General features: G+C 37.0%; 2 protein-coding genes across 5 annotated transcripts in view; both read right to left on the reverse strand.

Annotated features, from left to right (window-relative positions):
* Positions 1-11,860, reverse strand: LOC114142414 (secretagogin-like). Its single transcript, XM_028013694.1, has 11 exons — positions 11,682-11,860; positions 11,327-11,397; positions 8,707-8,799; positions 4,620-4,709; positions 3,911-3,967; positions 3,352-3,429; positions 2,778-2,833; positions 2,616-2,661; positions 1,788-1,847; positions 834-902; positions 1-532 (listed from the first exon to the last, which is right to left on the reverse strand). Exons 1-11 carry the CDS (start codon positions 11,749-11,751, stop codon positions 404-406), a joined length of 819 nt encoding a protein of 272 aa, XP_027869495.1. The 5' UTR covers positions 11,752-11,860; the 3' UTR covers positions 1-403.
* Positions 11,861-12,033: 173 nt separating this feature from the next.
* LOC114142099 (F-actin-uncapping protein LRRC16A-like) overlaps positions 12,034-26,957 on the reverse strand; it is a 54,454-nt gene continuing 39,530 nt past the window's right edge. For 2 of the 4 annotated variants that reach the window (XM_028013177.1, XM_028013176.1), the window contains 20 exons: positions 26,431-26,485; positions 24,843-25,015; positions 24,418-24,486; positions 22,887-22,980; positions 22,640-22,738; positions 22,296-22,424; positions 21,934-22,065; positions 21,655-21,830; positions 21,479-21,566; positions 21,151-21,291; positions 20,528-20,545; positions 19,636-19,702; positions 18,965-19,191; positions 18,690-18,802; positions 18,289-18,543; positions 18,003-18,213; positions 17,284-17,320; positions 16,576-16,836; positions 16,324-16,464; positions 12,034-15,499 (listed from right to left, as the gene is read on the reverse strand). In XM_028013177.1, coding sequence (XP_027868978.1) covers positions 15,345-15,499; positions 16,324-16,464; positions 16,576-16,836; positions 17,284-17,320; positions 18,003-18,213; positions 18,289-18,543; positions 18,690-18,802; positions 18,965-19,191; positions 19,636-19,702; positions 20,528-20,545; positions 21,151-21,291; positions 21,479-21,566; positions 21,655-21,830; positions 21,934-22,065; positions 22,296-22,424; positions 22,640-22,738; positions 22,887-22,980; positions 24,418-24,486; positions 24,843-25,015; positions 26,431-26,485 — 2,641 coding nt within the window. In that variant the 3' untranslated portion in view covers positions 12,034-15,344. The remainder of the gene's footprint in view (positions 15,500-16,323; positions 16,465-16,575; positions 16,837-17,283; positions 17,321-18,002; positions 18,214-18,288; positions 18,544-18,689; positions 18,803-18,964; positions 19,192-19,635; positions 19,703-20,527; positions 20,546-21,150; positions 21,292-21,478; positions 21,567-21,654; positions 21,831-21,933; positions 22,066-22,295; positions 22,425-22,639; positions 22,739-22,886; positions 22,981-24,417; positions 24,487-24,842; positions 25,016-26,430; positions 26,486-26,957) is intronic. The other 2 variants (XM_028013179.1, XM_028013178.1) reach the window with 1 other exon arrangement.

The following is a 26,957-nucleotide window of genomic DNA, read 5'->3' on the forward strand; positions in this document are numbered from 1 at the left end:
TCCCATCACTTGTTATTGTTTATTTTCTTTATAGCTCATTACTGTATATTATACACCACACAACATACCGTTACATTTTTATAGAAACATGCAAATGTAAAAGCCTCAACAAAGAACTTTATATTCAGCAAATTTTCACTTTAAAAGAGACACTTTCACTTTGTTGACCAGCACACCAAGTTACCCTCAATTACAAGCATCTCACACCAGCAAACAAAAGCCTTGTGCTACCTTAGAAACCCAGTATGAAGAGTCTAATTTGTCATAAAGTTCATTCTATTATTTAAGGATTAAGTTCAATTTGATGCATGAAAAATTAGCGAGATTATGTGGATAACATTCCATTATTATCAGACTTACATCATACAGTCAGTTTCATTCGAGGAATGTGATACAGGGTTTTCTAAGGTGTTGGTTTCACTCCCAGACATAAAGCCAGCTCATTTTTCTGAATCTTCCCATCCTTGTTAACGTCGCAGTGACGCAACATAACGGCTCGCAGTTTGTCAAGATCAGGACCCGTCAGGTTGGGCTGAAGTAGACAGAAGGCAAGAAGTAGAGCGCTGATTAGTGAATGAGAGATTAAGAATGGAGGAAAAATGTTTTACTATTTTCAGCTTTTCATCAGGAGGTCAATCACATTTTACCCTCAAAATTAAGAGGAAATTCAGGTTCAACAGCAGACCCCAGATTGTCGAGAAGTGACACAGAATCAAAAAATGTAGTGATATACTTGCATACAAATCAGAAAAAGTCTTAGAAAATGTCAATAAAATAGTATAAAATGGTTCTACAAAATTTTACAGAGGAAAATGAATAACTAGGACTCCTACCCTGACAAGCCCCATCATGTCTTTGACGAACCCATCCACCTCAGGACCTTCCAAGGCTCCGGTCTTACTCTGGAGACGGATAACCAGAGGGAGGGAATATAATCAGATAGAAGGAAACCGAAAGATGGGACAGTGGCAGAATAATATGGCAGCAAAAATATAATTTTAGGCTTTTCCAAAAATCCCAGAGAACTTCAGTATAATTTTTCCATGCAGAACTATAAAAAAAACAAAAAAATGAATCATTGTAATAAAAATATTATGGTTGTATTGAAACGGGTTTTCAAAGACCTTAAAAAACTTTTAGGAAAATAAGCTTTCCAAAAAGACTTGGTCTAAACAAATTGAAACATCTCAAACCTGAAAACATGTCTGTCTCTTTATGGCAACGGTTCAGGCACACAGTACTTGTTCTCCAGCTAAACTCAGATCAGACTTTGTCCATTCACACTTTGCCTAGAGTTTGATAAATCAGGTCATACAAGCATAAAAACGAAGATGTAAGTCTTTCACACTCTGCATTGCGTTAATATTAATTGCATTGGTACTGCTATTCTGAACATCGTCTCTGTCAAAGCCAACAGGTTCAGTAACAAAACTGGTGGCCTTGAAGCTTTTCATTCAAAGATTAAATGGTGAATGAGCAGAAAAGGTTCTCAGGCATTTTGGTTTCACAATCGAGACGTGAACTTGTTCAAGAGTTCTGATTTTACATGATATAATGAACCAAGGTGTGACTTGATCACATTTTAGCCGTTTTATCTTATTACGTTTTATTACGCAAAATTAACAAAGTAGATTCATTTTCTCTGTGCTGTACTTAATGTTACAAAACATCCTTCTGTAAGATGTTCATTTACATTTTTCCTTTCATTATTTATTGCGTAACCTAAATACATAAAAGTGATGATTTTGTAGAAGATAATTTCCCACAGAGTTTCTTAATGGACTTACAACATCATAGTGGACAAAGATCTTCTCAAAGTCCCTCTTCCTCTCCAGTTTACTGGAAGCCTAAAAGAAAATTAGAACACATCTTTAATCAAACAAATATGACGGTAAAACTAGATAGGTGGGTTTATTTCTATATTGGTTTTTTAAAAAGGACTGTATTAAGTAAAGTAAACTTTTTTTAAAATGAAGATGTCACTCCCTCATCCAAACATACCTGGAGTGTTGCTTTGATTCTCTCATGCATGTTTGAGTAATCCTTTAATCTCCCCTGTTAGCCAGAGGAGCAACGGGCCAAGCCCAAGCAGTAATGGGTTCAGAAAACGAGTGGTGAAACCGAGCGTTGCTTTGAAAAGGCAACATTCGGTTACACCACAGAGTGCTGATCCCAGAATCTCTGAGCCGAGCTTCTGCTTCTCAGAGCACACCTCCCCTGTGATTACTCCACATTGCTCCTTCAGACTAGCCAGCAGCAATTAGCAAACATCTGGTGGAATCTGCCGAGTTCATCAGACAAGCTACTTCTCACTGAAACGCTGGTCAAAAACATTTTGATGGTATTCCTGATAGTTTTCCTTGGTAGAGGAATATTGTTGTTATGTGGCAGAGCTTCTTAAAGAAACAGAGGCTCAATTCCAAGGTGTTAAATTGTGAAGTCAAATTTCTTTTAACTTAAGTTTGATATAAAAAGCATTTTTACAATAAATGAAAAAATGTTTTTTTCAGCAATGGCACTGCACAGTCAATGCCATTTTTGACTGTGCTATAAAATGGCAGTTTGTGCACTGACAATACATAATACTGCCCCTTCAAAAAGACTAAGATACTTACATCCATCTGGAACTGAAGCAGAAAGTTCTCTTCCAAAGCCAAGATCCTTCAGCATAAGCCCAAGTATTAATTTAATTAATCATAAAAGGAAAACAGACATTGAAATGTTTTATAAAGCTTTAAGTAGTCAGCTTCTGGCACAAAATCTTTGCAGAAATGTACCTGGCTAAATCATTCAGATCCAAACGGCCGTCCTTGTTTTTGTCAAATACTTTCATCTGAAAAGAAAGGATTTGTTAGTTTTCAAAATCACAGAAAATTCACCTCTGCTCAGTTTTCTAGACTTTTACAAAATGTGAATGTATAAAATCAGAAAACTAACTTCAAATGTTGGCTCTCCCCCAAAATTAATAAAATTGATTATACCAACAGTAATTGTGAAGAGAAAAAAAAGTTTGATGTTTTTAATCTCCCTCTTGATTATAATACAAGGTAATCCATAACAGGAAGATTCAACTCTTACAGGAGGATGTACATTTGAGTTTGTAGAATAATATTTCTGCAAAATGAGAGCTGTTCTCATCTCTGAAAATCTGCTCAATCAAAAAGATGAACAATAATTGCACTAACTAAACAAACAGAGCAAATACTGCCTGGTAAGTCCTAAAGGTATACAGTGTTAAAATTAATAATTCCTTTGAATAAAAAAAATGTTCTATAGCTTTTTGAATTGGACAATCAGTCAAGTTTTAATAAAGTGTGACTACGTGTTGAGACTGCGGCAGAGTTTTTATACCATTGCGTCGGTGTATTCTTCCAGTTTATCAGGGGACACTTCTTTGTCGTGCTGCTGAAATAAATCTTTCAAAAAGGCCTGGGAGAAGAAAAACCAGAAAGAAAAAACATTTTCATCCATTGAGCTCGATTCCCTGCAGGGGCAACAGCTACAGTTACTCTCAGATCGTTGCTGTATTTTCTATTCGACATTAACAAACATATTTTTTACCTTCCATAATCAATACATTAAAAATGTGTACAACTTAAATATTTAATGTACATTTTAGCATTACTACAATTAGCCTCGGCTAATTGCTTCCTGGAATTCATTACTACTAAAACGGAAGTTATTTTACAACAACAGCTATTAAAGCATGTGCCTACAAAACATTTATACACACATGAAATAATTTTAACTGTGCCACTTTACCCATTTTGGGAATATCCTTTCCAAAAATGCTGTAAGTACTGTATTTTCAACTATTTATGTTCTACTAAGAAAATGTTGAAGTAAGCTGCATCATATCTAAGATCCAAAAAAAAAAATGAAACAAACGCTCGTCTTTGATGAGTCTGACCTTCAGCTCCTGGGCTGATATGTAGCCGCTGCAGTCGATGTCATACTTCCTCCATATCTGCAGCGGACACAGTAACACAAATCAGAAAATGTTATTTATAGCAATAAGAAATTATTCTAGCATTAGTCTGAAAAATGACAAGTCTGCAGTCAATGAACTGTCAAAACCTGCTAGACTGTACTGATTATTTATTCAAAAATTCAGTTTTATGCATTCTTACCCTTTTCAGAATTCAACCTTTTACAAAGCAAATTTCTAATCATCTAGAAATTTCTTCAAGACATTGACCAATATGTACGTGCCATTCAATCCAATCCAAGTATCCACTTTAAGAATAGCTGGTTTACGTGGCAATACTTTCATTAACAGATGAAATGTTGAACTTTGTATGCTGTCTGGACCACGATGATATTATAAAGCAAGTGAAATAACTTTTAAGGCAAAGGTGGAGTGATGCACTCGTACTGTCTTTTCTGGTCAACAGCACCATTTATCATAGGCATGACCGAATAAAGTCATTTTACAGAGACTTCACATTGATCTAGGCAAGATAACTTCATGGATGTCTCAAGTAAATGTGTTTCTAAAGGCTAGATTGACATCCAAATGCAACAGCATGTGGTTACCAGACCAAGAAACCTATCAAAGTAATCTACCTCATCATTGAGCAACATCTTTTTCATGTTTATGTAAATGTGTGCATCTTCACCTTCATGAAATCAACGCTGTTGTCCAGTGGAGCTTCTCTTCTGAAAACTAACAAGAAGTTTTCTTCTTCTGGCAAAATCATGTTGGCCAGCTAGAAAACAAGACAGCAAGCAGAGATCTCAGTGAAACGATGCATACTTTATATACTGAGTGCTTTATTCCGTGGAATAAATGGAACATGCAAAAGAAACATGCAAAAGAAAAATGTTGGCACGTAAAGAATGGGCAGGAATAGATTGTTGTATAAGATAATCTAAGTAGGCTGGAGCCGAGCCGAGTTTCATGCATCAGTGGCATCAAGTGATTGTATCTCCGTAAGCTTAAAGGAAGCCATTCAACTTTTGATATGCAAGATGTCTGCTACCTGTTTCAAACCTTAAAGCACAACGATAGACAATATTCGAGGATCGAAGACTTCTGGTAATTGAGAAGGGGGAAAAGCTAAACATATCTTTAAAAAAGATAAACTGCAACTCGATTTCCTTAGCCGGACACCATAACGGAAGATTTACAAACCCACCGTGGAATGAGCTCTGCACCAGCTGACCTGGATCCGCTCCAGTTCATGTTGAGCCAGTTTTACATTAATAGATTAAACTCTCCAATGAGAACGGAAATAAATGATGCACCCCACAAGCAAACAAAGATGAAGCCATAACAAGGACCAATGCACCAACAGTGCTGTTTTTTGCAGAGATGTCCTACAAGGCCTTTACTACACACTTTATATGGAGTAGATGGATTAACTATTTAAGATCATTTTCTAAACAGATGACAGCTAAAGGCAGAAAAGGTGGTCATCAAAAAAGTTAATAATCTGATTATTCTCCAATTCATGTTTTTGTAAATGATGACCATGTCAGCGCAGCTCTAAAATAAAACCAGAAAGTGGTTTCCAAGAGCTTCGCTGGTAAAAATGCCTTCACATGGCAGCTTTACATCACTGTGAGTTGAAAACCGCTCAACATGAGGATTGTTCACAATGTAGTCACATTTACTAAGTTTGACAAGAGTGGTCATCGTTAAACATTTCTATACTCGATATGCTAGTTTTCACATTTCACTTATGGGGCAGTAGAGGTTGAATGTAGTTCATTTCTCTTTCTTCTGACATAAGTGAACAGACACTGAAAGCATGCCAGCACTTCGTGCAACTTTGACAGGATCTTGTGGCTTGCAGATAAAAATGTGGACTTCCTCTTTGACTTCTATGCATCTGCAAAGACATCTTATTAAACAAGCTTTCAAGGCTGCAAAATCCTTTGTACACACAGAATATCAAGTAGAAAAGTGACAACAGTGGAGTTCACTTGTGGAAACAATTTCATTTAAAGATGCATACAGCACAAGACGGTCTGTTAGAAAATGCTGTAACAACAGGACATTGTGTAAGACAGAATGTTTGTTGCTTACCAATGGTTGTTCAGGTCTAAACATCCTGTTTACACCAGTAGCTTTTCTTGTTTTCCAGAAAGCATTAGTAAAAGTTTCAGTTGCCTTTAAGCATTATTTGAGGATATTAGAATTTGTAATTAAAATGAAAAAACAAACACACTGTATGCTACACACAAATTAGGTTGATTTAGCTTTAAAGTTCATTTTGTTTTGTTAGGTTCAGTTTTGTTTGCGATTTCATAGTCACGGCCCAGGATTTTTCCAAAGGGTGCCAGTCATTTTGCGCCTCACTCTAATATAAAATCAACCACCATGGGTAAAAAAATTTCTTGCATGTGAGATTTTGTTTCAAACAAATCAATTGTGCTTTCGCAAAGAGTGATTTCACTTTGTTGTGATTTGTTTCATTAGACCCATTTGACCCAAACAGGGATCAGAACCACAATGAATTGAAGGTGAAATATAAAATATTTACTACATATCCTGCTAAACTAAATCCTACTTGAAATTTGAGCATTTACATGCACACATTTTAAATTCACCCATAAATAATTACTAAGAAAAACACGGTGATACAAAGATATAAATAACAACTAGTTTATTTGAAGAGCAGAAAGATATTGGCTTCATTGCTGAGGGAATGAAGAGGGAGTCTCCTGCACCCACGCTTAATAAGCTTGTTAAACCATAATAACATTGCAAATGATATACATTTTTAGCATTTACATGACATCTTGTCAAAGTTCTTGTGGCATTACAGCTTCAGCTCCAGAACACATCATTCCTAACCAGTTGGCTGAGGAGGAACCTAATTATTAACCCATTAACCTTTAAATCCAACGTAAAATCTGGGGCATTTTACCGGTGGGTTTATTAGACGATTTTTCTTTCTTCGTTTTTTACAACAGCAGGATTTCTCAACTTTTCGTATAACTGATGCAATAGGTCTTATGACAATATTCTTAGTATGTTTTGTATTTTGATTTGCATTGAAAAAATTTAACATGCCATGAAAACCAAATGACAAAACACTTAAAGTATCCCAATTAATACCCATTCTTTCAAAGTTTTCTAAAAAGAAAAAATATTTTAGTTTAGTTTTTGAATGATTATTAATTTGTCTTTATTTTTTTTTACATTTTACATTGCCTTTTTAAATGCCCTCACATTACAGCTGGTCTTTGCAGAAACTACCTTTGGTAAAGATGTAGGGGTCTGAAAAATATGCTTAAAAAATTAGAGCTTTGGCATTATAAGTTAAAATGAAATAAATGTAACCAATCAATACATGTACATAAAACTTCTAATGTAAATTAATTTAAACTTACAATCATATCAAGCTCCTCTAAGAAAGATCAGTGCAGGTAGATTTGAAATATAGAGCTTGTAGCCTGTTAAACACCTGAAACTGCTACAACAGCACTTGTTGGAACTGATTCTTGGCAGGAGCTGTGAGTTATGGATTCAGAATCGTTTTTTTAATAAAGATAAAAGTCAGATAGGCAGGGGTGTACCATGTTGGGCTCACCGTTCCTGCTTCAACTACAATAAATCACTGCATGTAGCAAGCCACTAATAGAAAATGCATATTGATTTCTTCTTTCAGTATTAGAGCAAGCCAAGGCCTTTGGTTCTGTGGGTGTAATTCATCAAAGGAGTGATCCCAATGAATAGTTTCTGTCCTCTGAAATAAATAATACACTTAATTACGTTGGAGAGGAGCATGATATCTTACACTATGAGATATCCTGATTAACTAGGCTGCAGCCTGGGATCAATGTGAAAATAATAAAGGTGACTTAAACCAGTAAGAATCAGTTCCAGCATATCAGAAATTACTAGAGAGAACTGAAATAAGCAGCATTCAATTATTAAATGTGTATTTTATGTAACACAAAAAACCGAGTGAGGAACAATTGAGTTCTTTTCACTTTGGAGCTTTTGAGAACACGAGATGGTTTGGATGGCAGTTCTTTCATATGTTACACAATGTTGGTGTTAATTTTAAATGGTTTTAACAGTAAGGTGGTCAATTAAAAAGGAATGGGGCTGAAGACAGATGATACTGCTGTAGAATAAAGAGGATGTAAGCTCAAAGCAAGCAGCTTTTAAATGTGTCATGTTTGACAACAACATAGAAGTGTGAAGAGGAAGCTGAAGTTACAAAAAGAGGGCCAAAGGTTAATAGTAATTACATTTTAGAGTAACTAAAAACAGCTTTAAAATGTATGCATAATACATATATAATGCGGTATTCCAGTCCATCCAAATCACAACCAGTCCCAAAGAGTTTCTGCTTACGTGGCTTTGTTGAGACAACCTATTTATTGTCAGGCCTGAAGCCTTAGATGCCACACTGAACAGCGTTCATAACATACTTGGAATAAGATATGATTCAGCTGTCATTCTTACAGAGCTGAGAAAATCATTGCAAAACAGTTATTAAACTTTTGATTATTTGAAAAGGTAAGGTCAGAAATATACAACGTCTTGGACAATGTAATGCTGGCCAGCATTCGTCTTTTATCATCTAATTATAATCGGTCCTATTTCAGATCTGCTACTTAAATCAATAAACCTGTGCCCAAACCCTCCATGCTACCATTCATTTTTGTTTAAATGAAGCAGCATTCTGTTAGAAATATCTTTAAATTGGTTTCTGGCTAATATAAATGAGGCATGAGCAATTGTACCTCTTGAATCTGTAGTTTACCATCAGCAGTCACATCATAGGCGGACATAAACCTCTGCTTCAGTCTCTGAACTCTCTCCTCAGTGGCTTTCTCCTGTGGAAAAAAAAAACAGCAAATCAAAATGAATCAATGATTTTTAGTTTTGCTTCACTCCAAACCAAACTCAGGGTAAATAAAGTCTGATTTTGAAGGAAATACAACACAAAATTTTTAAATGTAAAGAATATAATATAAAGATATAAAGAACCAGACTGCATAAAAAAACAAGTTTACATCTCCAGCTTAGTCACATTTGTTTTTGGTATCGTTTCCATGGATACACCTTTAATCTAAGACTTTTTCCTCCTTCAAGATCTGCTTTTTGAACTCAAGCAAACTAACAGGGTCTATGGCACTTGACCCTAACCATGTCATCCAACAACAGAAGTTGTTTGACATATCCAATAAAGCAGAAATCCTTCATTGACTATTTGGCTCTCTGCAAAGCAACTGTCCCAAATTGACTGCTTGCTTCAAGAGATGTAGAAATCAGTCAGTAGCATTTTTAAAGGATGTCACTGTGAGGGTTATCTGCAAATAAAAGACCTATTCTTTTGTGAAGGGCTGCAGATAAAGAGGTAAGACTGACAGCAGCACTTCAGTTCCCATGTGACTCTCTCGTCTCAGGTGTAATACATCCCACTAATCAAGCAGCAGTAGTGTCCTGACATCTCCAGACCTGCAGGGGTCAGCACTCTCTGTCTATACATTTTCAGACAAAAATAAATAGCAACAAACTACTAACACTTAGAAAATGGGGATAGAGTAAAAGTATGTGTAAAACGGATTGGGCATATGAAAAAACAGTTTGAGACTGAGATACATTTGTTTTGTTTTTTTATATGTTTGTCTGAGTTTTTCCAAATATTCTATAAAACTAATCTCAATTTAGGTTCCAGTCACATCGGAAGGTAATTATTCTACTTAGCAACCAACTTTCCAAATTGTACACTCTAATTTCCAGTCACCTTCCTGTAACTATGGAAACATGTTGATCCATGGTGCTTAAACCTGAATGATCACTTTGTGCAGAGCAGAGGACACAGTCTGCAGACCATAAGGTGCCACAGAGTTATCACGAATCAAGATCAAGAGACACACTATAACGGTCACTCAGAGAATGACACTGAAAACAAAGGCAAGAATAACATCTGACAAGTCTCAGATAAATACAACTACATATGTAAAATTATATGACAAAAAAAGTTAAACATCATGTGGTTTACTGCTTCCCCAAACCACCTGCAACATTATGAACACATTTTGTTTAAACTGAATGATTTTAACATCATTTAGATTCCCTGATACAAATTTCCTGTCATGCCACGGCAACAGTTGTTTGATAAATGACCTTATATTTTAACCTTGGTTCAAAAGAGAATATAAATAATTCACAGTCATTGATGTGTTCAGGTTAAATGGATAAAAACTGTAACCCAATACAGTATTTTACTGTTTTTTTTCTGTTTTTGCATCCAAACTGACTCCATTTCAAATTTCAAAACACATAGGCTTGCCAAATTAGAACATTGCAATTAAGAGGCATTTTCTTTCTTTTTTCAAATCGTAAATCTCTGAAATTGATGTGTTTATATGTTATACAGTTGCTGAGTTATTTTATGTCTCTTCATACCTGACATGTTTCTGTCTTCGTCAGAGGTGTCACAGCTGTTCCCTTTTTCTGTTCATGTATCCTTTTGATTATACAAAAATGTGTGTGTGTAATTGAACCTGACAAAATGTTAACTTCACAGCAGATCAAATGTCAAAATTACTTATACAGCAGTACAGTACAATGAACAGAAACTAATTATATTGGAGTAAAAAAAAAAAAAAAAGCCAACAAACCACAGTAAAAATTGGCAACAAAATGATGCACAACAGTAAACGGCAGACAGAGCAGATGGGATGGCTGTGCAGTGTCTTTGTAGCTTGACAGAAATCCATTGAACATCATCCCTCCTGAGGGCATTAGTGGCAGACAGCAAACATCAGAAAAGAGAGAGTAATATAAGTGTGGTAATCTGTTTGTTTTAGTGCAACCCAATTAGTATCCAAGGGAGTCTGCTCAGAACGCTGAAGAACAACAGGCAGTGGATGTATGCTTATTGGAGTTTCCATTAAAACTGGGCAGGAAAAGGGCTTGGCCATTACTCGGCTTAACCACATTTAACTTTGCTCTGCAAACATGATGTGCCATTAGTGAACATGGTCAACAGGCTCTTTTTCTCCATCTCTGTTTGGAACTGTATCGACTTAGATTGTTCTCCGATAGTTTCCAGATGTTTTTAAATGTACTGTCCAGCATCACTACAGAGACCTTGCCTATTCAGACGGCTCCAAACATCTTTGGCTACCCAGACAGCAGAGTGCTCCATAAAGATGTGAACCTATTAACCTTTCAAATAGGGAAAAGGACGAAATGACAACTTCAAATACAATTAACTGCACCACACTGCTGTTGCTTTCAGGTTGTACAATTAGAAACACATGCAGATGATGCCACAAATTGTTGCTAACTATCTGTGAAAGTCTATTTATAAATTAGTGGCACATTTCTGCAAATAAAATATTCACTCACCTGTGGCCCCAATCTTTTCATCATGTGCCGGAAAAACTCATCCAGCTCTTTGCCCTCAATGTAGCCATTATCTACAAAAACAAGAGTAAAAATCAAACAGTTGGAATATGTAGCAGGTTATTTTTTTTGTGTGTATAAAAAGTAGATTCATAAAAGATTTTCCAATAATAACCCATAAAAAAAACTACTTATTCTCTTACTTGTTCAGTGCATACTTATTTGTAACATCACAGTTGCCTCTATATCCATGATACAAATAAACCATCTGAGGTCCAATAATGCAAGCCCAACAAAATTATCAAATCTGAAACCGGTTCATATTAAAGAATAGCAAGATGACATGAAATGTCCTCACCATCTGCATCAAAGTGTTGCCAGATTTCCAAGAAACCTGCTGCATCAAGGTTGTCAAAAGAACTCTCCATCTTTCCAAAGAAACGCAAACTTAAAACTTTTACACGTAAAAACAAGGACGTCTGAAGAGATGAACTGTGCACTCCTCAGCCGTCTGCTTGCTTGACATATGCTCTCTCAACTAAAAACCACACCTCCTTCTTCTGTATGTCAGTAAGTCAGTCTGTTAATGTCGGATTTTACAGTACAAAACATATGCGCCATCTAGTGGATGTTTTGTTACACTGCAAAGCAAAGTAAGTTCTAAGAGGCTGACTGGAAATGTACCAAATGAGACCAATGAAAACATGAAGCAGAATGTAAAATAATTTTAATCAGTATTAATAGTTGCATAAAAACTCCCAACACAAGGATGATTAAAACATGCCAAGTCATGACAGAATAAGAAACAATTTAATTAAACAGATGACCAAACATTCAATTTCTATCATGTAGCCCCAGGTAAAGTTTGTTTCATTTTCTAAAACACATTCAAAGTGACAACAAACATAAAAATCGACAAAGAACATCAGCCTTCAGTTGTTTTATTTTATTTCAAATAAGTTACAAACAGATCCCTAGTATAGTAGTGCACTTAGTACAAAAACAACGTAGGATTTCATGTTTTCACATAGGCGTGTGAATGTGTTACATGAGCTTATGTTACACACACAAACACACGGGCCCTATATGCAAGAAAGCACATATGTACATACAGAAAAACTCACAGCCACATCATGCAGTCACATACAGACTGGCACGTCTAGACCGAATGCTATTGAGTACTGGCATGTTTGTACACTGAACAGCAACAGAAAGAACCAGATGCTCATGTTGTTGAATAATTCTCAACTTATTTTCAGTCTCCATCACAATGCAACAGAAACTCTGCTGCATTGTGCTGCTGCTGCTGCTACGGCAAAAAGAAAAACTCAGAAATGGCAACTGCACACAGACACATATGAGTGCATTAAAATTTAAACAACATGCAATGTAGAAGCATCCTGTCATTTTTGGTGTCCAGAGACACTTCAGAGACAAAAAAGGATGATTCTGTAGTCATGTACATCCAGGGCAGATTGACTATATACACTAGAAATAATATCTGTAAACCGTGAAGAGTGACAAGAAAAGGAAAGCCCCCCCGTAACGCCGTAAAAGGACATCATTAGACACCACATTGTGGGAAAGGTGCACTAATCAGAGCTCTGGCCCCGACTTCAATCTGGATCTTTTAAAAGTGAAAACAAAAAGGGCTGCACAAACAAATCTGACTCTTACTAATGAAACTTGATCATTTAAAGCAAAATTTGTGTTCTGGGATAACATTTTCTTTATTCTTCTTTTGCAAATTTTCAAGGAAAACAAATAGGAATGAAAGAAACTTTCTTGATATTTAGATATGAAGCAGGATTTAGACTCTGGAGCCTGTTTCTAGTCTTTTTGTCAGGTTTTAAACTGGACTTGGTTTCTGGCAGTAATCGAAAAAATAAAACATTCAATTAAATAAAATGTAAGTTTTAATTTGATAAATCAAAAATTGCAGCTCTGATAAAGTCATTGTTTTCTGAAATTTTGGATTTTATCAAACTTTTCTGTCAATTTTCCAGATTTACCCAGATATGGACAGTGATTAAAATCTGATTCAGGCTGCATATTTAGGAGCCCTGTACACTTTGCTGCATGCAAATGCATTCACACAGTGGCAGAATGCGCACAAATGCAGACACAGAAAAAATAAAAATACAGCCATGTGCCCTGGAAATCTGGCATTGTATTTCATTAATCTATGTTTTTTTTTATCCCAGCAACAATTATGTTTTCTTGTTTGTTTCTATTTATTCACAATAGTCACAGAAAATTGAGAATTAAGCCAACACAATCATGACATAGCAGAACAGAAATATAATGATCATCCCATACTGTTTGTATGGCATGGAAATATTTGAGAAAACAATCAAATATTTCAATTGTAAACTGTGCACTGTTATTTATCATTCATTTACGCTAGAGTTTTTTTTATTACACAAATTCATTTTCAGAATTAGTCAAACTCTACAGCAGTGTGAAACAGGTGTGTCGTCTTAAAACCAAAACAGGAGAATCGGCCTGACGGCCAAACTGATGGCACACAATTAATATACACCCACCGACAATTCACTTTCACCCCACACAGTGCATTATTGTTTTTTAAACGAGCAGTACGATTGCCGCCTTTATTCTGTGCATTTCTCAATTCTTAGGCATAAAGGAGAATTAAGAACATTTTCAAATTGCTAATCTAATGAAGCAAAATGAGGCAGACTTTTACGAAAAACTTGTGTGCTGGAGTTCCTTCAGTGTTTTGCTTTTACACAAAGAACTAAGACTGTCTCGAACTGTCTTTATCTATTGAGATTTCTTTATGTAACAGGCCTATTTTACAGTAAGTTCCTTGTCGTCACTGGACATGTAGAACACTAGCATAGTCTTAATGAATGGGATTCAAGTTTTTCTAGGAGCAATTCAAATTCTCAATGTTATTTATTTACAAAAATAACAACAAAAAACAAAGTTCAAAACTTCTTTTAAGAAATTATACTACAGATATGCTCCAGAAAGAACCAAACATAGCTCTCTATTGCACTTTAAATATATTCCCAAAGTTCCTCTCCCAGATTAAAAAAAAAAAAATGTTTTCCACAGTGTTTGAATATAAAAGATCAATTTTTTAACAGTTCTGAAGCCATACTGATTATCAGTAAAGACAAAGTGTACCACAGTCCTCTCAAAGCAGTAACACATCATATGGCCACTCCAGCTTTCACATGGAGTAATACACACTGTTGCTTAGTGTGCATCAGTCTGCAGCTGTTCCACTTATAAAGTAAACCACACATCTCTGATCTATGTCTTTGCTGAGACACTCAGCTGAAACCTGCTTATTCCTGTAAATAATAAAAAAAGGAAATTGCATAACATTTTCAGTCACTTTGAATCCTATTTAGTAGCACATACAGAAAACAGAGTGTTATAAAATCCATCAAAAATATATCAGAAACGGTCCTGATTTGCTAATATGGTTTGGCTTCAAGTACAGTGAAGTGGTATGTGGCGGTTATTCTTGTGTTTGGTCCCTGGGTGTCAAGCTGTCGCAGCAAGCAGTAGAAAATAGTAGTTAGTTATAATCACACTCTCTCAAAGCACCCTGCTTTATTTTTTAGAGATTTCAAACTTTAACTACACTTCATGATTTATTATTTACGGTCTAAGTGAGTAGGACCAGACCCTGATGATTCATCTTCTCAGACCCTGAAGAGTTAGTAAGAAAAGTGAGGATGAGTAAAGTTGACAGCACATCTGGAGAAAAATACTGTTTGGATCAAGGAAGCTCTCATGAGATGAAGCACAGTTTTGGTTTTTTTCTTTGGAGGCGTATTGCATCCACTGCGGTCATATCGGTCATGCATTAAGGTCAAAACTGTGTTTCTGCTTCTAGAGCACAGCTCATGCCTACCAGGTCTGACTTGTACTTTGTGGTCAAACTGGACCTGCAGGTATGTACCATATTGTAAAAATAAACCATGGGAGATGTGTTCCCTTGGAGTCAGTTTTATATAAAGGAGCCTGAGACTTGGTGAGTGGCTCATATTAGTATAAAGTCCTTATCTGCCTCTTCCCCCGAGTCCGAGGACTTCTTTCTGGTTGCTTTGCTTTTGTCTGTGTTTGCACAGGAGCCTGGGTCATCAGTGTTGGTGCAGTGAGGGCTGGATCTCTGAGCAGCATCTGATGCCGACTTCACTGAAAACAACAGACACAATAAAATAACATTAATAATGTAACTGGAACAAATGGAAAAGAAAAGAAAAATAAGCCAAAATCCCATAAATTTAAATGGATATTTTGCCATATTTCTATGACCTATTCTCCGAAGATCGATTTACCATTTTATAAATTCAACGCTATTCTTTAATAAAAGACAAGAGCAGAAAATGGGAGAAAAAGTCAGGGATCGAAATTTGATGTTTCTTCCTGTCACTGTGGTTGATTTCTAGGAACCCAAACACACCTTTCTTTAATGTCGGTCTTCATTAATCAAATAAATACAGTAATTGAAATCTTACAGTGATCTGATTTTTCCAACAAAGGGAACTGTCAACTACTGTGTGTACCTCAGTACATGATCTGCTTCATGTTCATGAAAGCTTTTATTCACGAAAAAAACCTTTTAGATTTTAGTTAACAAGTGAAACAACAAAATGTTATAACACTACATAATTAGGCTTCAAGATTTAAAGTTAGCCAATTATTTTTGCAAGGGTTCTTTTTCTTACTTTTAAATGCAAGGTTCAACGGTCTGTAAAAACTGATTTTAAGTATTGCTCGATACAAAAAAAAAAACAGTAAAAAAAAAATACTTTGCTGATTTATGATGCGTAACAGATAAAATACAGTTTTAATCAGAATCTGCCAGTCACATTGGTCACTTGCTAGACACAGGGCAGCAGCATGAGGTCACAGGGGAACTAACTCTGTTAGATTAACACAGTTAAAACTGTTCAGAAGAGGCTGCTAAGATTATTTAGTATTTGAAACTGAAAGTTTCAGCTGATTTTGCGACTCACCTTCCTGAGAGCTTTTATTGGTGGAAACTCCGGTCTGCAGAATGGGCTCCTTGTCTTTTTCTGACATTGTCCTTTTTAGGGTGGAGGGCAGAATTTTGGGAGATACATGGCCGCTGCCGATGGGGGAAGCTGAACTCTCATCTATGTGAAAAAACAGGCATGAAACATACCTTTGTAAAATTTGTCTGTTTTTAAAGTGATTCAAAAAGCCTGGCAAGGCTGCAGACAGCTTGTGCAGACTGTGTATCATACCTATGCTCCTGCTGCTGTTGGCCCTCGGCTTCTGGGGGATGGTGGGCCGTGCAGCCAGGGCTGGCTTTGCTCCTTGTGGCACTGGTGGCTTAGGGTTTACTGGTCCTGCAGGGGAAGTTGAGGAAGACGTAGCTCTGGGACGAGCAGAAGGTTCAGACTTGGCTTCACTATGGGGTGAGGACTTTTCTGCAGCAGCAGCATTGGCTTTGTTAGTGGGACAACTGGAAGTCTTGCTTTCAGTAGTTGAGGACTGGGACTTGGCTGTCAACAAATTTAAAACAAAAACAAGAAAAAGAAAAAGGATAAAATAGTAACTCTTTGAAATCACCACCAAAAACCATCTAAGCACATTGCCTTGCAAAAGTATTTCCTGAATGTTGCCGCATTTTATCCCAATACAAACCAAACTTTAATGTATTGTATTACAACGTGGCACAAAATTATGAAGGAGAATAAAAAGCCTAATTTGAAAAGGATTTACAAAACTCAAAATGTGTGGTGTGCATTTGTATTCAGCATTCGTAAATCATTCCATTGTACGGTCATTAAAACATTAAAACTTTCAGTCAGACTGTCTGCTGTAAGAACTGAAAACTTTTCAAGTCTTCCCACAGGGCTGACTGGGCCATTCTGACATGAGGATGCTTTGATCTACAGCAAATGTTTTCTTTGCTAATTTTTAATCATAAATTTCTCCTTATAGCTTACCTGCTGCATTGCTGTCAGGCCTGTCAGGGCTGGAAGACTACAAGACACACAAAGACAAAATATGGAATCACTGCCTGTTACAAACAGATGTAGATATTCCTCTTTAATGCAGTTTTCTAAAAGAACACAAATTTACAGCTACATCTCAGAGGATAAATGACCGGCGTAGTGAAACACAGACGATGCAGCTCCTGCTCTCTTTGACCTTCTTTCAGAAAACAGTGCTATCCATTTCACCTGCACACACACCTAGAAACCTGCTAGAACAAGCAGAGGGTTGGAGCAGCTCTTTGACTATTTATCTACAGTATAAAAATAATAATGTTGCAAATATGAAGCACATGCAGGGAATTACATTGGGATGACTTGCTGAGAAAAAATAAATCATCAGGAGGAAAAAATGTCCTGCCCAAATATAGAGTCAAAGAAAAATATACAATTAGTGTAACTTTGCCAACAACAATTGGATTAGACAGTCATTTTATGCAAAAGTTCTGGTTGAAGTCAAGAGTGTCATAAACAAACAGTATTGTTTATGACCTCAGTATAAAACAATACTGAGGTCATAGTTTTCCAGACTCAGATTTCTAATTACTTATATGTTCTCTAGTGTGCACAGAAAAAATAAAGAAAGGGAAAATTCCTTGTAGAAAGTGGATGGATGGTTTTATTATTCTCTAAACTACCACAAGAGTTTTGCTCCACCTGACGTTGCTCACCTTGTATGCTCTCCTCTCATGTTTTGCTTTCATCTCTGCCAAGAGGCCACTTCCCATCATCTGCACTCCAGTGTACCTCTTCCCACCTTGAGGACTTCCCCTGCCGTCTGAACCCTCCCAGGGTTCATCTATGGAGTCCGGAGTCCTCAGTTCTTCGGACCGGTCTGAGCTGCTGCTGTAGTCTGTGGGCTGTGAGCGGGTGGAGGAGTCTCTGGATTGGAGACAGACACAGTTAGAGGAGTTGAAACTGAGGCACACGTTACGTGTGATCAGGTGTTAGCCATACCTTGACTTTGGTTCAGGAGGTGAGCTCCTGACTGCCACCTTTGGAGAGGAGGGCTCCTCTGGGATCGCTGAGGCTGCAGCAGAGGCTGCGGGCGCACCACAGGATGTTAGAGCTGCTTGACCTTTCTCTGACTTATCTGATTTGTCAGATTTATCAGACTTATCGGATTTGGAGGATCGCTTGATGAGATTCAGAAATCCTCCTTTACTCTTCTTCTTTTCTCCATCTTGAGATTCTGAGCTCTTCGAAGACCGTCTTAAAAGAGGCAGTAGAGGAAGCATAGAATGTTAAAGTCAAAACTAAACAGATGATCAAATACAATATTAGAATATGTTCATGTTTAACAAAATGGAAATGCGTTTATCTGAACTATTTTGTCATTTTTTTCAGTAGTTTCTCACTTTGAATCCATCTTTGTGACTTTCTTGGAAAAAAACTCATCCACTCCTTCATCCACTCTGCCCATCAGACCATTTTGTTCGCCGCCATCTTGAGATGGAGTGCTGTTAATTTGCTGAAAGACAAAAAGCAAAAAGAAGAAAAATCCAATATCAATGATCTACTCTTACCTGTTTATTTCAGCACTTGCAAGGCCAACAACTTAAAATTATTGACAATGACTTAATAACTTTTGACTAGTATTTAAGTCGTAAAAGAGAAGCAATGTTTTACTTACAGCTACTTTACTAGAATGCATCTTTTTGTTCCTTCGTGGTCGTAGTTTGGTGAAATGCTGCAGTTTCTTCTCTTCCTCAGACGGCAGCTCTGCGATCGCTCCGGTCGGACGCTGCTCCGCTTTGGGCCCACCTACAGATGGAGTGGGAGGAGTTTGGGACGAAGTGGAGGCGTCATCCATGTAGATGGGAACATCCTCCAGGGCCTTATCGAGATCAAACTCCATCTCTGCAGGTTTTAATTTTGATAAGATTCTTAAACACATTTGTCATTCCATTAACTTTAATAAGCTCATACACCAAACAATTGTTACTAATAAAACACTCAGGAGCAACTTAACTGCTCAGAAGTTAAAATAAGCTCATTAAAGATATTGATCTCATTAATTTTGTGCTTTTTGATTTATCTGAACTTTGCTTCAGGCTGAAATTATCATACAAGGGAACAACTTAAATAAAATTTGAAAATAAGATGGATGGAGCTATAAATGTATTGTGGATCAAATCTAAATGAAATGCTAAAATATAGCATTTAGTTGAAAGTCCCTTAGCAAACAACACATTACAAGCTATATGGGATTTATAGCTATTGACAGCACCAGCACTGTGTCTAAGCTTATTTCAAAACATTTTATTGATACATTAAAGTTAAATTAAGAACGAAACAACTTACCAAAGGCACGAGACACAGGCCGCAGCATTCTGCTGTGAATGCTTTTCCTTTTTGACTTAGGAGTCATCTGAAGAGAACAGCAGAAATTAGTCATACATCTCAACAGCAGGAAAAAACCTTTGTGGTTTTTAACAAGCAAGCATTTATAGTACAATGCATGTGGAAGTCCATTAAGCTCACTAAGTTTGTGCAAATTAAAAATAAATCAAAAACAATAAAAGCATGTATTCTCATCCATCAAAACACAGAGCTGCAAACATCATCATGAACTTTCATTTTCTTTGTAGACTGCATGGCAGTGTGTTGCAACATTCTGTCTTTTATTTGTACAACTGATAGAGGTCAGAATATCATAATATTTGTAAAACATTCCTCCCAAAAACCTGAGCAGTTTTGCAGGTGATTATTATAAAAACGCATAACTTCAAAAATACCAACAAAAGACTGTAATTTCACAGTGTGTAAATCTTAAAACACTAAGAACTGGATAATATTGGAGTATTAAGTGACTGAACTGGGATATATCTCTGGATCATAACATGCTCTCTGTTCATAGTGACTTCTTAATGCATCCCATTATGATTCTGACCCACATTCACATAGTGACAGCGACAAACGGTGCACTTCATGAAGAGGAACAGAGCAGTGTGACAAAAAAAATAGTGCGGAGGTTTATGAAATCTATTATTCAACAAGATGATAAGAAGAACAAATTACCGTTAGTCAAATAAAGTGCATTTTCTGTACAGAGTTTTAAGCAGATGACACAGAGCAGCTTAGAAGCCACAGAGGACTGTCCAGCAAGCAAGCACATTGAAGAGAGGTGAAAAACAAAGTAAGACAAAAACAGGAGAGAAAGGAGTGTAGAGAGGGGCAGTCCTGCGTTACTTACGCTGGTGCAGCACAGAATCTCCAAGGAGCAAAGGTAGAAAGGGCAGGAAGGAACAGAAGAGAAGATTGAAGAGAAAATAATACACCATAAGGTTTAAGGAGGAAAATGAAAAACTCATGCAGCAAGAGAAGTGGAAGAAGAGGAAGAAACTGGATCAAGAGCAGGGGTGAATATACTTATGGGCACAAGTACTATAGAAAAACGACAGATGACAGGAGACTGTGCTGCACTAAGGCTTCCCTGTGAAGTCATTCAAATAGTTTCACAAATTAAAATGCCACCAAAGTAAATTAGATAAAATAAAAACGATAAAAACGACTCAAGCTAAAAGTCAGATCACTTCCTGAAATATATTACAAAAAAAAAACACTTCAGAGGAAAAAACGATCAAGGTAGTAATAAAGCCGAAGTATAGAATAAAAATGTGTTGAGAGAGGTACACTGACATTTTAAAACTTTACACAATATAAAACAAATTATTTGCACAAAGATGTGAAAGGGAACCTCAATTAATAATAATAAAAAAAATTACAATAAATGGTACAAAGAAAAAAAGTGGATTTAATAAAATCCTCTGTGTCCAGTGGACTGGTTTACCCACAAAAAACAATGTGGTCACCTACCATGCATGTTTCCAGATCCTCAAGCCTTTCTGCCTCTAGTATCTCAGCCGATGCCCGTTTAGGAATTTTCTCCTCAGGCACGTCCAGATCCATAGACTCCTGCTGCACCAAGCGGCGTCCTCGTTGCACAAGATGGTCTGCCTGATGAGACCAGTTAGGAGAAAAACCAGAGAGAGACTGTAGGCAGGGTTCGGCTTTCCTGAGCATGAATAATAGTAGCAAACATGAGGTGTTAACTTAAGAATCTCATCAATTTGACTCTGGATTTGTTTTATTTTGATATATTCCTCCAGCTGTGGCAAAATGAAGTAAACTGGTGTCTTCTTACCAGTGTGAGTTGTGATGTGGAGAGAGCCTCTAAGATCTCATCAACGATGCGATCCGACAGAAAGGAGGCCAGACTCAGTTTCACTTCACTGAGTAATTTCAGAAGATGTGAGAAGGTAAAAAGTCAATATAAAGATAAAAAAAAGCATTCAAAGCCAGTGTAGTGGAGATACAGACCTGATCTTGTTGATAATATCCACCCCAGACTGCTCCAGGAGGGTTTGAGTGACGAAGCATTTAGGTACAACCATCTTAGTTGAGCTTGCCTTCATCAACTCTGGACGAAGATTTCCCCTCTTCATCACATGTGGACACAGAGACTCCGCAGTGTCCATCATGGACTCTAGCAGAGACTGAAAGCCCCAACCACATCACAAAATGATCATGCCAATTTTATTTAGTTTCCAATGGTTATAAATATTTTTTTCCCCCAGATGCTTAGCCCAAACATCCCACCTGGAGTTGCTGATCCATGACGGTGGTGACCTCTCCAGCCATGGACTCCAGTTTCTCCTGGATGGGACCTGCTGATGAACTGTTCAGCTCCTCTCTGGATGCTGATCCGAGGTGGTAAAGGTTACGGAGCAGCTAGGATCACGCAGAGAAGTCAGTATTCACAGTAGCGCCACAAACATGTTCATTCATTCTTAAGATAAGCTGCAGTGATCTAATGTGCTGAATCACATTAGAGTTACACCTTAAAATTAGAGTCATTTGAATAAGCTACTGCTTATGTAAAGTATTTTTTATAGAAAGTAAAAGACAAAAAAACCCCAAAACACTAAGTGTGCAGCTGAAATTATTACATGTTTCCTCACCGTTTTAGAGTTTCTTGCATCTTTGATGAGATTTTCCGCAGATCTGACGTCTTCCAAGATGGCGTCAGCCTCGGAGTTCTTTAGTGAGTTCAAATGGTCTTGGACTTTGACACAAATTCGGTCTATCATCTGGAAAACAAGACCATGACGGTTGGTCGTTTACTGTATTTGCATTTAACAAACAGTCACATCCCCATTTAAGACAAAATGTTCAGAACAGAAACCAATGAAGGTCCAAAACTTTTTAAAAATCGATCTATGGCATCATTGTGGAATTACAAAAAAAAAAACTTAAAACAGTGCACAGTGTAGTTCCTTGTCTTTGTCTATTTGTGCTCACTCACCTGCTGAGTGGTTGTGGTTACGATGCCCTGCTGAAGGCGATAGGCCTGCTCCTGGAGGTACTTTCTGGTTTCATGATTCCTGTATAAATACGTCTCAATCTGCGAAGAAAAAACAAAAAAACAGTAAATGTCTGATTAATAAACACTGGTCATGAAAATCTAAAATAGAGTCGGTGTTTTGTCGATTTTACAGATTTGTTTTAATGAGGTAGGAAAAAAAGAAGAATTTAAGTAACCTGTACTGTACCTTTAGCAAGGCATCCTCTGTTTTCTCAGGGCTGGCCTTCAGGGCCTGCGAGGCATCGATGATTGGGATGGGCATGAAGCGAATGGTAAAATTTCTAATGCAAATACACAGAGCATTTCATTCCAGTATGAGTTTATGTTATGCAAGAAGAGAAAAATATGTAAAAACTTACAAGAAAAGAAAAAAACGTTTTCTGACACTGGAAAAAAAGATTACATAAACTATATCTACTTGTAGTTAATTTAAGTAAACAAAAGTATAAGCATCGCTAAAATTCATAGGTAGTAAAACAGTGTTTACATACATTTATCATAATAAAATGTTATACTTTAAGAGCTCCCAGTTCATTTGTTAATGAAAATAAATGTGAGAATATGAATTCCAGATATTTCTACAGAGGTGAGGCTTTTAAAACTGATCCTATAAAACCATAAAGTGGATGGAGGAACATACGTTTTGGTTCAACAGTCATCTGGATGTATAAAGAAATTAGGAATGGCTGAATGAAAAAATAGATAAAAGGACAGACAGGATGGACAAAATGGATAAACGATGAATACATTTGGACAATGGCCCAGGGCAAAAAGTCATTAAACGTATAACTTCTCATATTCATATATTTTTTTCATACTTGTGAATTTATTTAACTTAAATTCCAGTCTGACTAGGATCTCGATAAAATACAAAGCTTCTTCTAAAACAAGCATAAATTTGGCATTTTTTGCAGAACTTCTGAAATAAATCTGGAATGAATGAGCAGAGCTGCAGAGACAGAAGAACATTAAATGAATGGATAAAAACACACGACTGCTGCACAGAATCCTGATCAGGGACAAGGAAAAAGAAAAAAAAAGACATCATCCTTTGAATAATGCAACCCAGCAACTCAAAGGGGAAATGGGGCGACACACTGCTGGGAGAATCAGAGCTGCAAAGAGAGGACATGCTTGCATCTGAACAGCCACCAAGAGCTCAGATGCTTGTCCCAGAAATAAATGCAGCCACTTGGGAAGATTCAACATTTAAACAGAAGCATCAAAAAGCCGATATCTGATCTGTTCAGTCCTGATGTCTTTCTTACTCTGATGTGTTTCCCTTTTCCCTCATAGGTTGTATTTTGTCATCTGACAGTTCCCCGTTTGAGACTTTGCCTTTTTCTCCCCTGCCTTCCTTTATTTTCCCTCCTTCCTGTCTATAAGTTTCTCTATTTTTCTGTCTGCTCAGCATGAATGTAGAAGAAATCACTGCTGTAACAGCTAACACAGATATTTTAACTTAGGTAAGAGGTAGAAAAGCTGAGTGATGTTCATCTTTTCACTTGCTGTGCATTGTGTAAATACACGTTTTTACTCATAACATGAAGGCACAGGCTCAGTGTAACCATGTCAAATATGTTAATTCTTAAATATGTAGATCTAGGATAGCTTTATGTCAAGATGAACATTGCTAATTGTAGTCATGAGTAAATCTGTCAGTGAAAACGTTAAGCTGTCATGATTGGTGCATAAAAAGATTTTACAGTACCACTTACTTCTCCAGAGCGGTTGCTACATCCTGAAGGCCCTGAGGGCTGGTGTTGTTTTTATCCCAGATTACAGTCCTGTGCAAAAACAAAACAAAAACAAAAACAGACAACTCTATTATCACAAAAAATAATGGACATATGGATTTTGAAGCATGGAAGTTATCTAAAGCGCATGCTACATAAGCGTAATTCAACTAAAACTTGAGTTGTGATTCACTTGTATCTTTTAGTCACTGTAACATTCCAAGTTTGTTACCAATGTATTTAAGTCTGTCATACTGTTTTGTTGTGCTTATCAATAACCCCTTAAACAATACAATTTTATGGGAAGCTAGCTGATTGGTCACTGCATGTAGAAGGAATAGTTTGGTGACTCCAAAGCTGACTGACATGTGGGATGGTCTTTTGTTCCTGAACACCCTGGGAGTCACCTGAGTTTCGAGTTGATTTGCAATGCCTTCGCCAGCATCTTGGCTCCCATGTCCCCCATAGCGTTGCCGCTGATGTCCAGCCTGGTGAGCGTGGAGTTGCTGCCGAGGGCATTGAGAACGATGGTCAGGTCACTTTTGAGTCTGGAGTCTGCTAAAGACAGAGAGGTGAGGGGCTGGGGTAGAGGGGAAGGAACGATAGGAGGAGGGGAAGACAGAGAACAATGAATCAAATCACAGTATCTCTGTCTGAAAAAGCTGCTTGGGAAAGAATAGGCAGTAGGAAGTAGGCTAAAATATCACAGGTGCCAAATAAAAAATTTGTTTTGGCCCTTTAGATAGACTTTCACTGTCCTTTTATACGTAGGAATTTTCACCTGTAATATCTCAAGGTTTCCTAATACTTTGCAGCACTAGATCATATTAAGAGAATGAGAACTGCACTCACATGACAGACTGGCAGTACCTATAAAGTCAGCATGGCAATGCAGATTAATACTCACTGAGGTGTTGGCTCTACAATAATTCCCTTTTAAAAAACATGTAGCAATGGAAAATGTTTATATTTTAAAGTTAATGGTACAAATTGGAGTTTTCTCAAGAGTAAAAAAAAAAGAAAATACAAAAGTGAGCAACACAACAACAAAAATACTGCTATGGGATCAAATGTAACCCCCCAAATAAAGCAATTGTCCCTCAAGTGCATTTGTACACTGTAATCTGTCTTTTTATGTTAGTTTTGGAGTAACGGCTTCTTCCTCTCCATGTGGCAATTCAGTTCATGTCGGTGCAGGACTTTGTGTTACTGACAATAATGTGCATCAGCTTCAGGCAGCATCTGCACATGCAAAAACATACCACTGAAATAAAATAATAAGTATGTGTGCAACAATGTATTTAACTGTATAATTTTCCAAAAGCCACACAAGCATTTTATCTCAACAAGCAATCACTTTAATGTAAGATCTGGTTGTTAACTGCTTGTACAATGCAGTAACAAAAAAGTGCAACTTGCACATACAAAAAAAGAAATAAGTGCTCTCTTATTTGGTCATTGCTATAATTATTCTTTATTTTAAAAAATCCACATTTCCTTGCTGTTCACACACTGAACATCTTTCCATTAACCATCTTAATTCACCTTCCATCCATTTTAGTTTCTGTGTAGTTTTGCCAGATAAAATACCAGTAAAATACATCCCCCACCCTCAACACTAATGATGCACCTGCACCCTCGCTGCATAAGCACCAAGAGAGAAATTGAACTCATTGCACAGAAGGACCATCAATCCATGGAGTGGAGAAAGAAGAGCAGACACCAGAGCAAAACCTGTTACAGCTCTCATTACAGGGTTAGATAAGACAAAGCAGATGGATAGAGGGACTGTGAAAGGTTAGACTAATTCTTTAAGTCTCCATAGGGAGAAGGGCTCATCAAGCATAACAGTTCCTTGACATGGCAGGTTACACACTCGCAACACAAAACCTGTGCTTTTATGGCTTCACTTCAGCATTATCGATCGGTGCACAAAGCTTCACTCATGACTCCTCATGACTCACGGAGAAGAGGGTGGAGAAATTAAATACTTACTGACTCCTCTTCTTGAATCATGTGAACCAGGCCATCCAGTACTGGAGCAAGGTTTCTAATACAAACAAGACAAGAGGGAGGGAAAAAATTGGGGATTTTTTTTTCTTTTACAGGCAGTGCAATGCAGCAGTTTTAACAAAAGTTGGAGCTTTTTCTACATTTCATCATGTTACAACACAAAATTTCTGTGTATTTTATGTGAAAACTCCCACATAATTTAGCACATAATTGTAAAGTGCACTAATAATTATTTTTAAAAACAAAAATCTGAAATGTAGCCTCCTTTGCAGAACCACGCTTCATTTCAAGCAGTGCAGCAAGGTTATGCTAGGTGACAAGAAAAATGAACTTGTAATAATTAATAATTCATGTTGTAGTAAACATGTTGTAGATTTATTTGCTTTTTTGCTGCTAAAGCTGCAGCAAATAAATCTCGCTGTCACTGTGCTTAGTATGTTTTTAAAGACCATTTGTCCCTTCACTGTTGAATGTCAGAGAGAAAAAATAATCAGATCAAATTTTTATGT

The sequence above is a fragment of the Xiphophorus couchianus genome, chromosome 3 (genome assembly GCF_001444195.1).
Source record: "Xiphophorus couchianus chromosome 3, X_couchianus-1.0, whole genome shotgun sequence".
NCBI lineage: Eukaryota > Metazoa > Chordata > Actinopteri > Cyprinodontiformes > Poeciliidae > Xiphophorus > Xiphophorus couchianus.

Excerpts from the sequence above, each read along its gene's own strand:
- LOC114142414 (XM_028013694.1), bottom strand. The coding sequence starts at position 11,751 with ATGGAGAGTTCTTTTGACAACCTTGATGCAGCAGGTTTCTTGGAAATC. Across the intron at positions 4,710-8,706 it reads GTAAACTACAGATTCAAGAG|CTGGCCAACATGATTTTGCC; the intron begins GTACAATTGCTC and ends CTTGTTTTCTAG. Across the intron at positions 533-833 it reads ACATGATGGGGCTTGTCAGG|CCCAACCTGACGGGTCCTGA; the intron begins GTAGGAGTCCTA and ends TGTCTACTTCAG.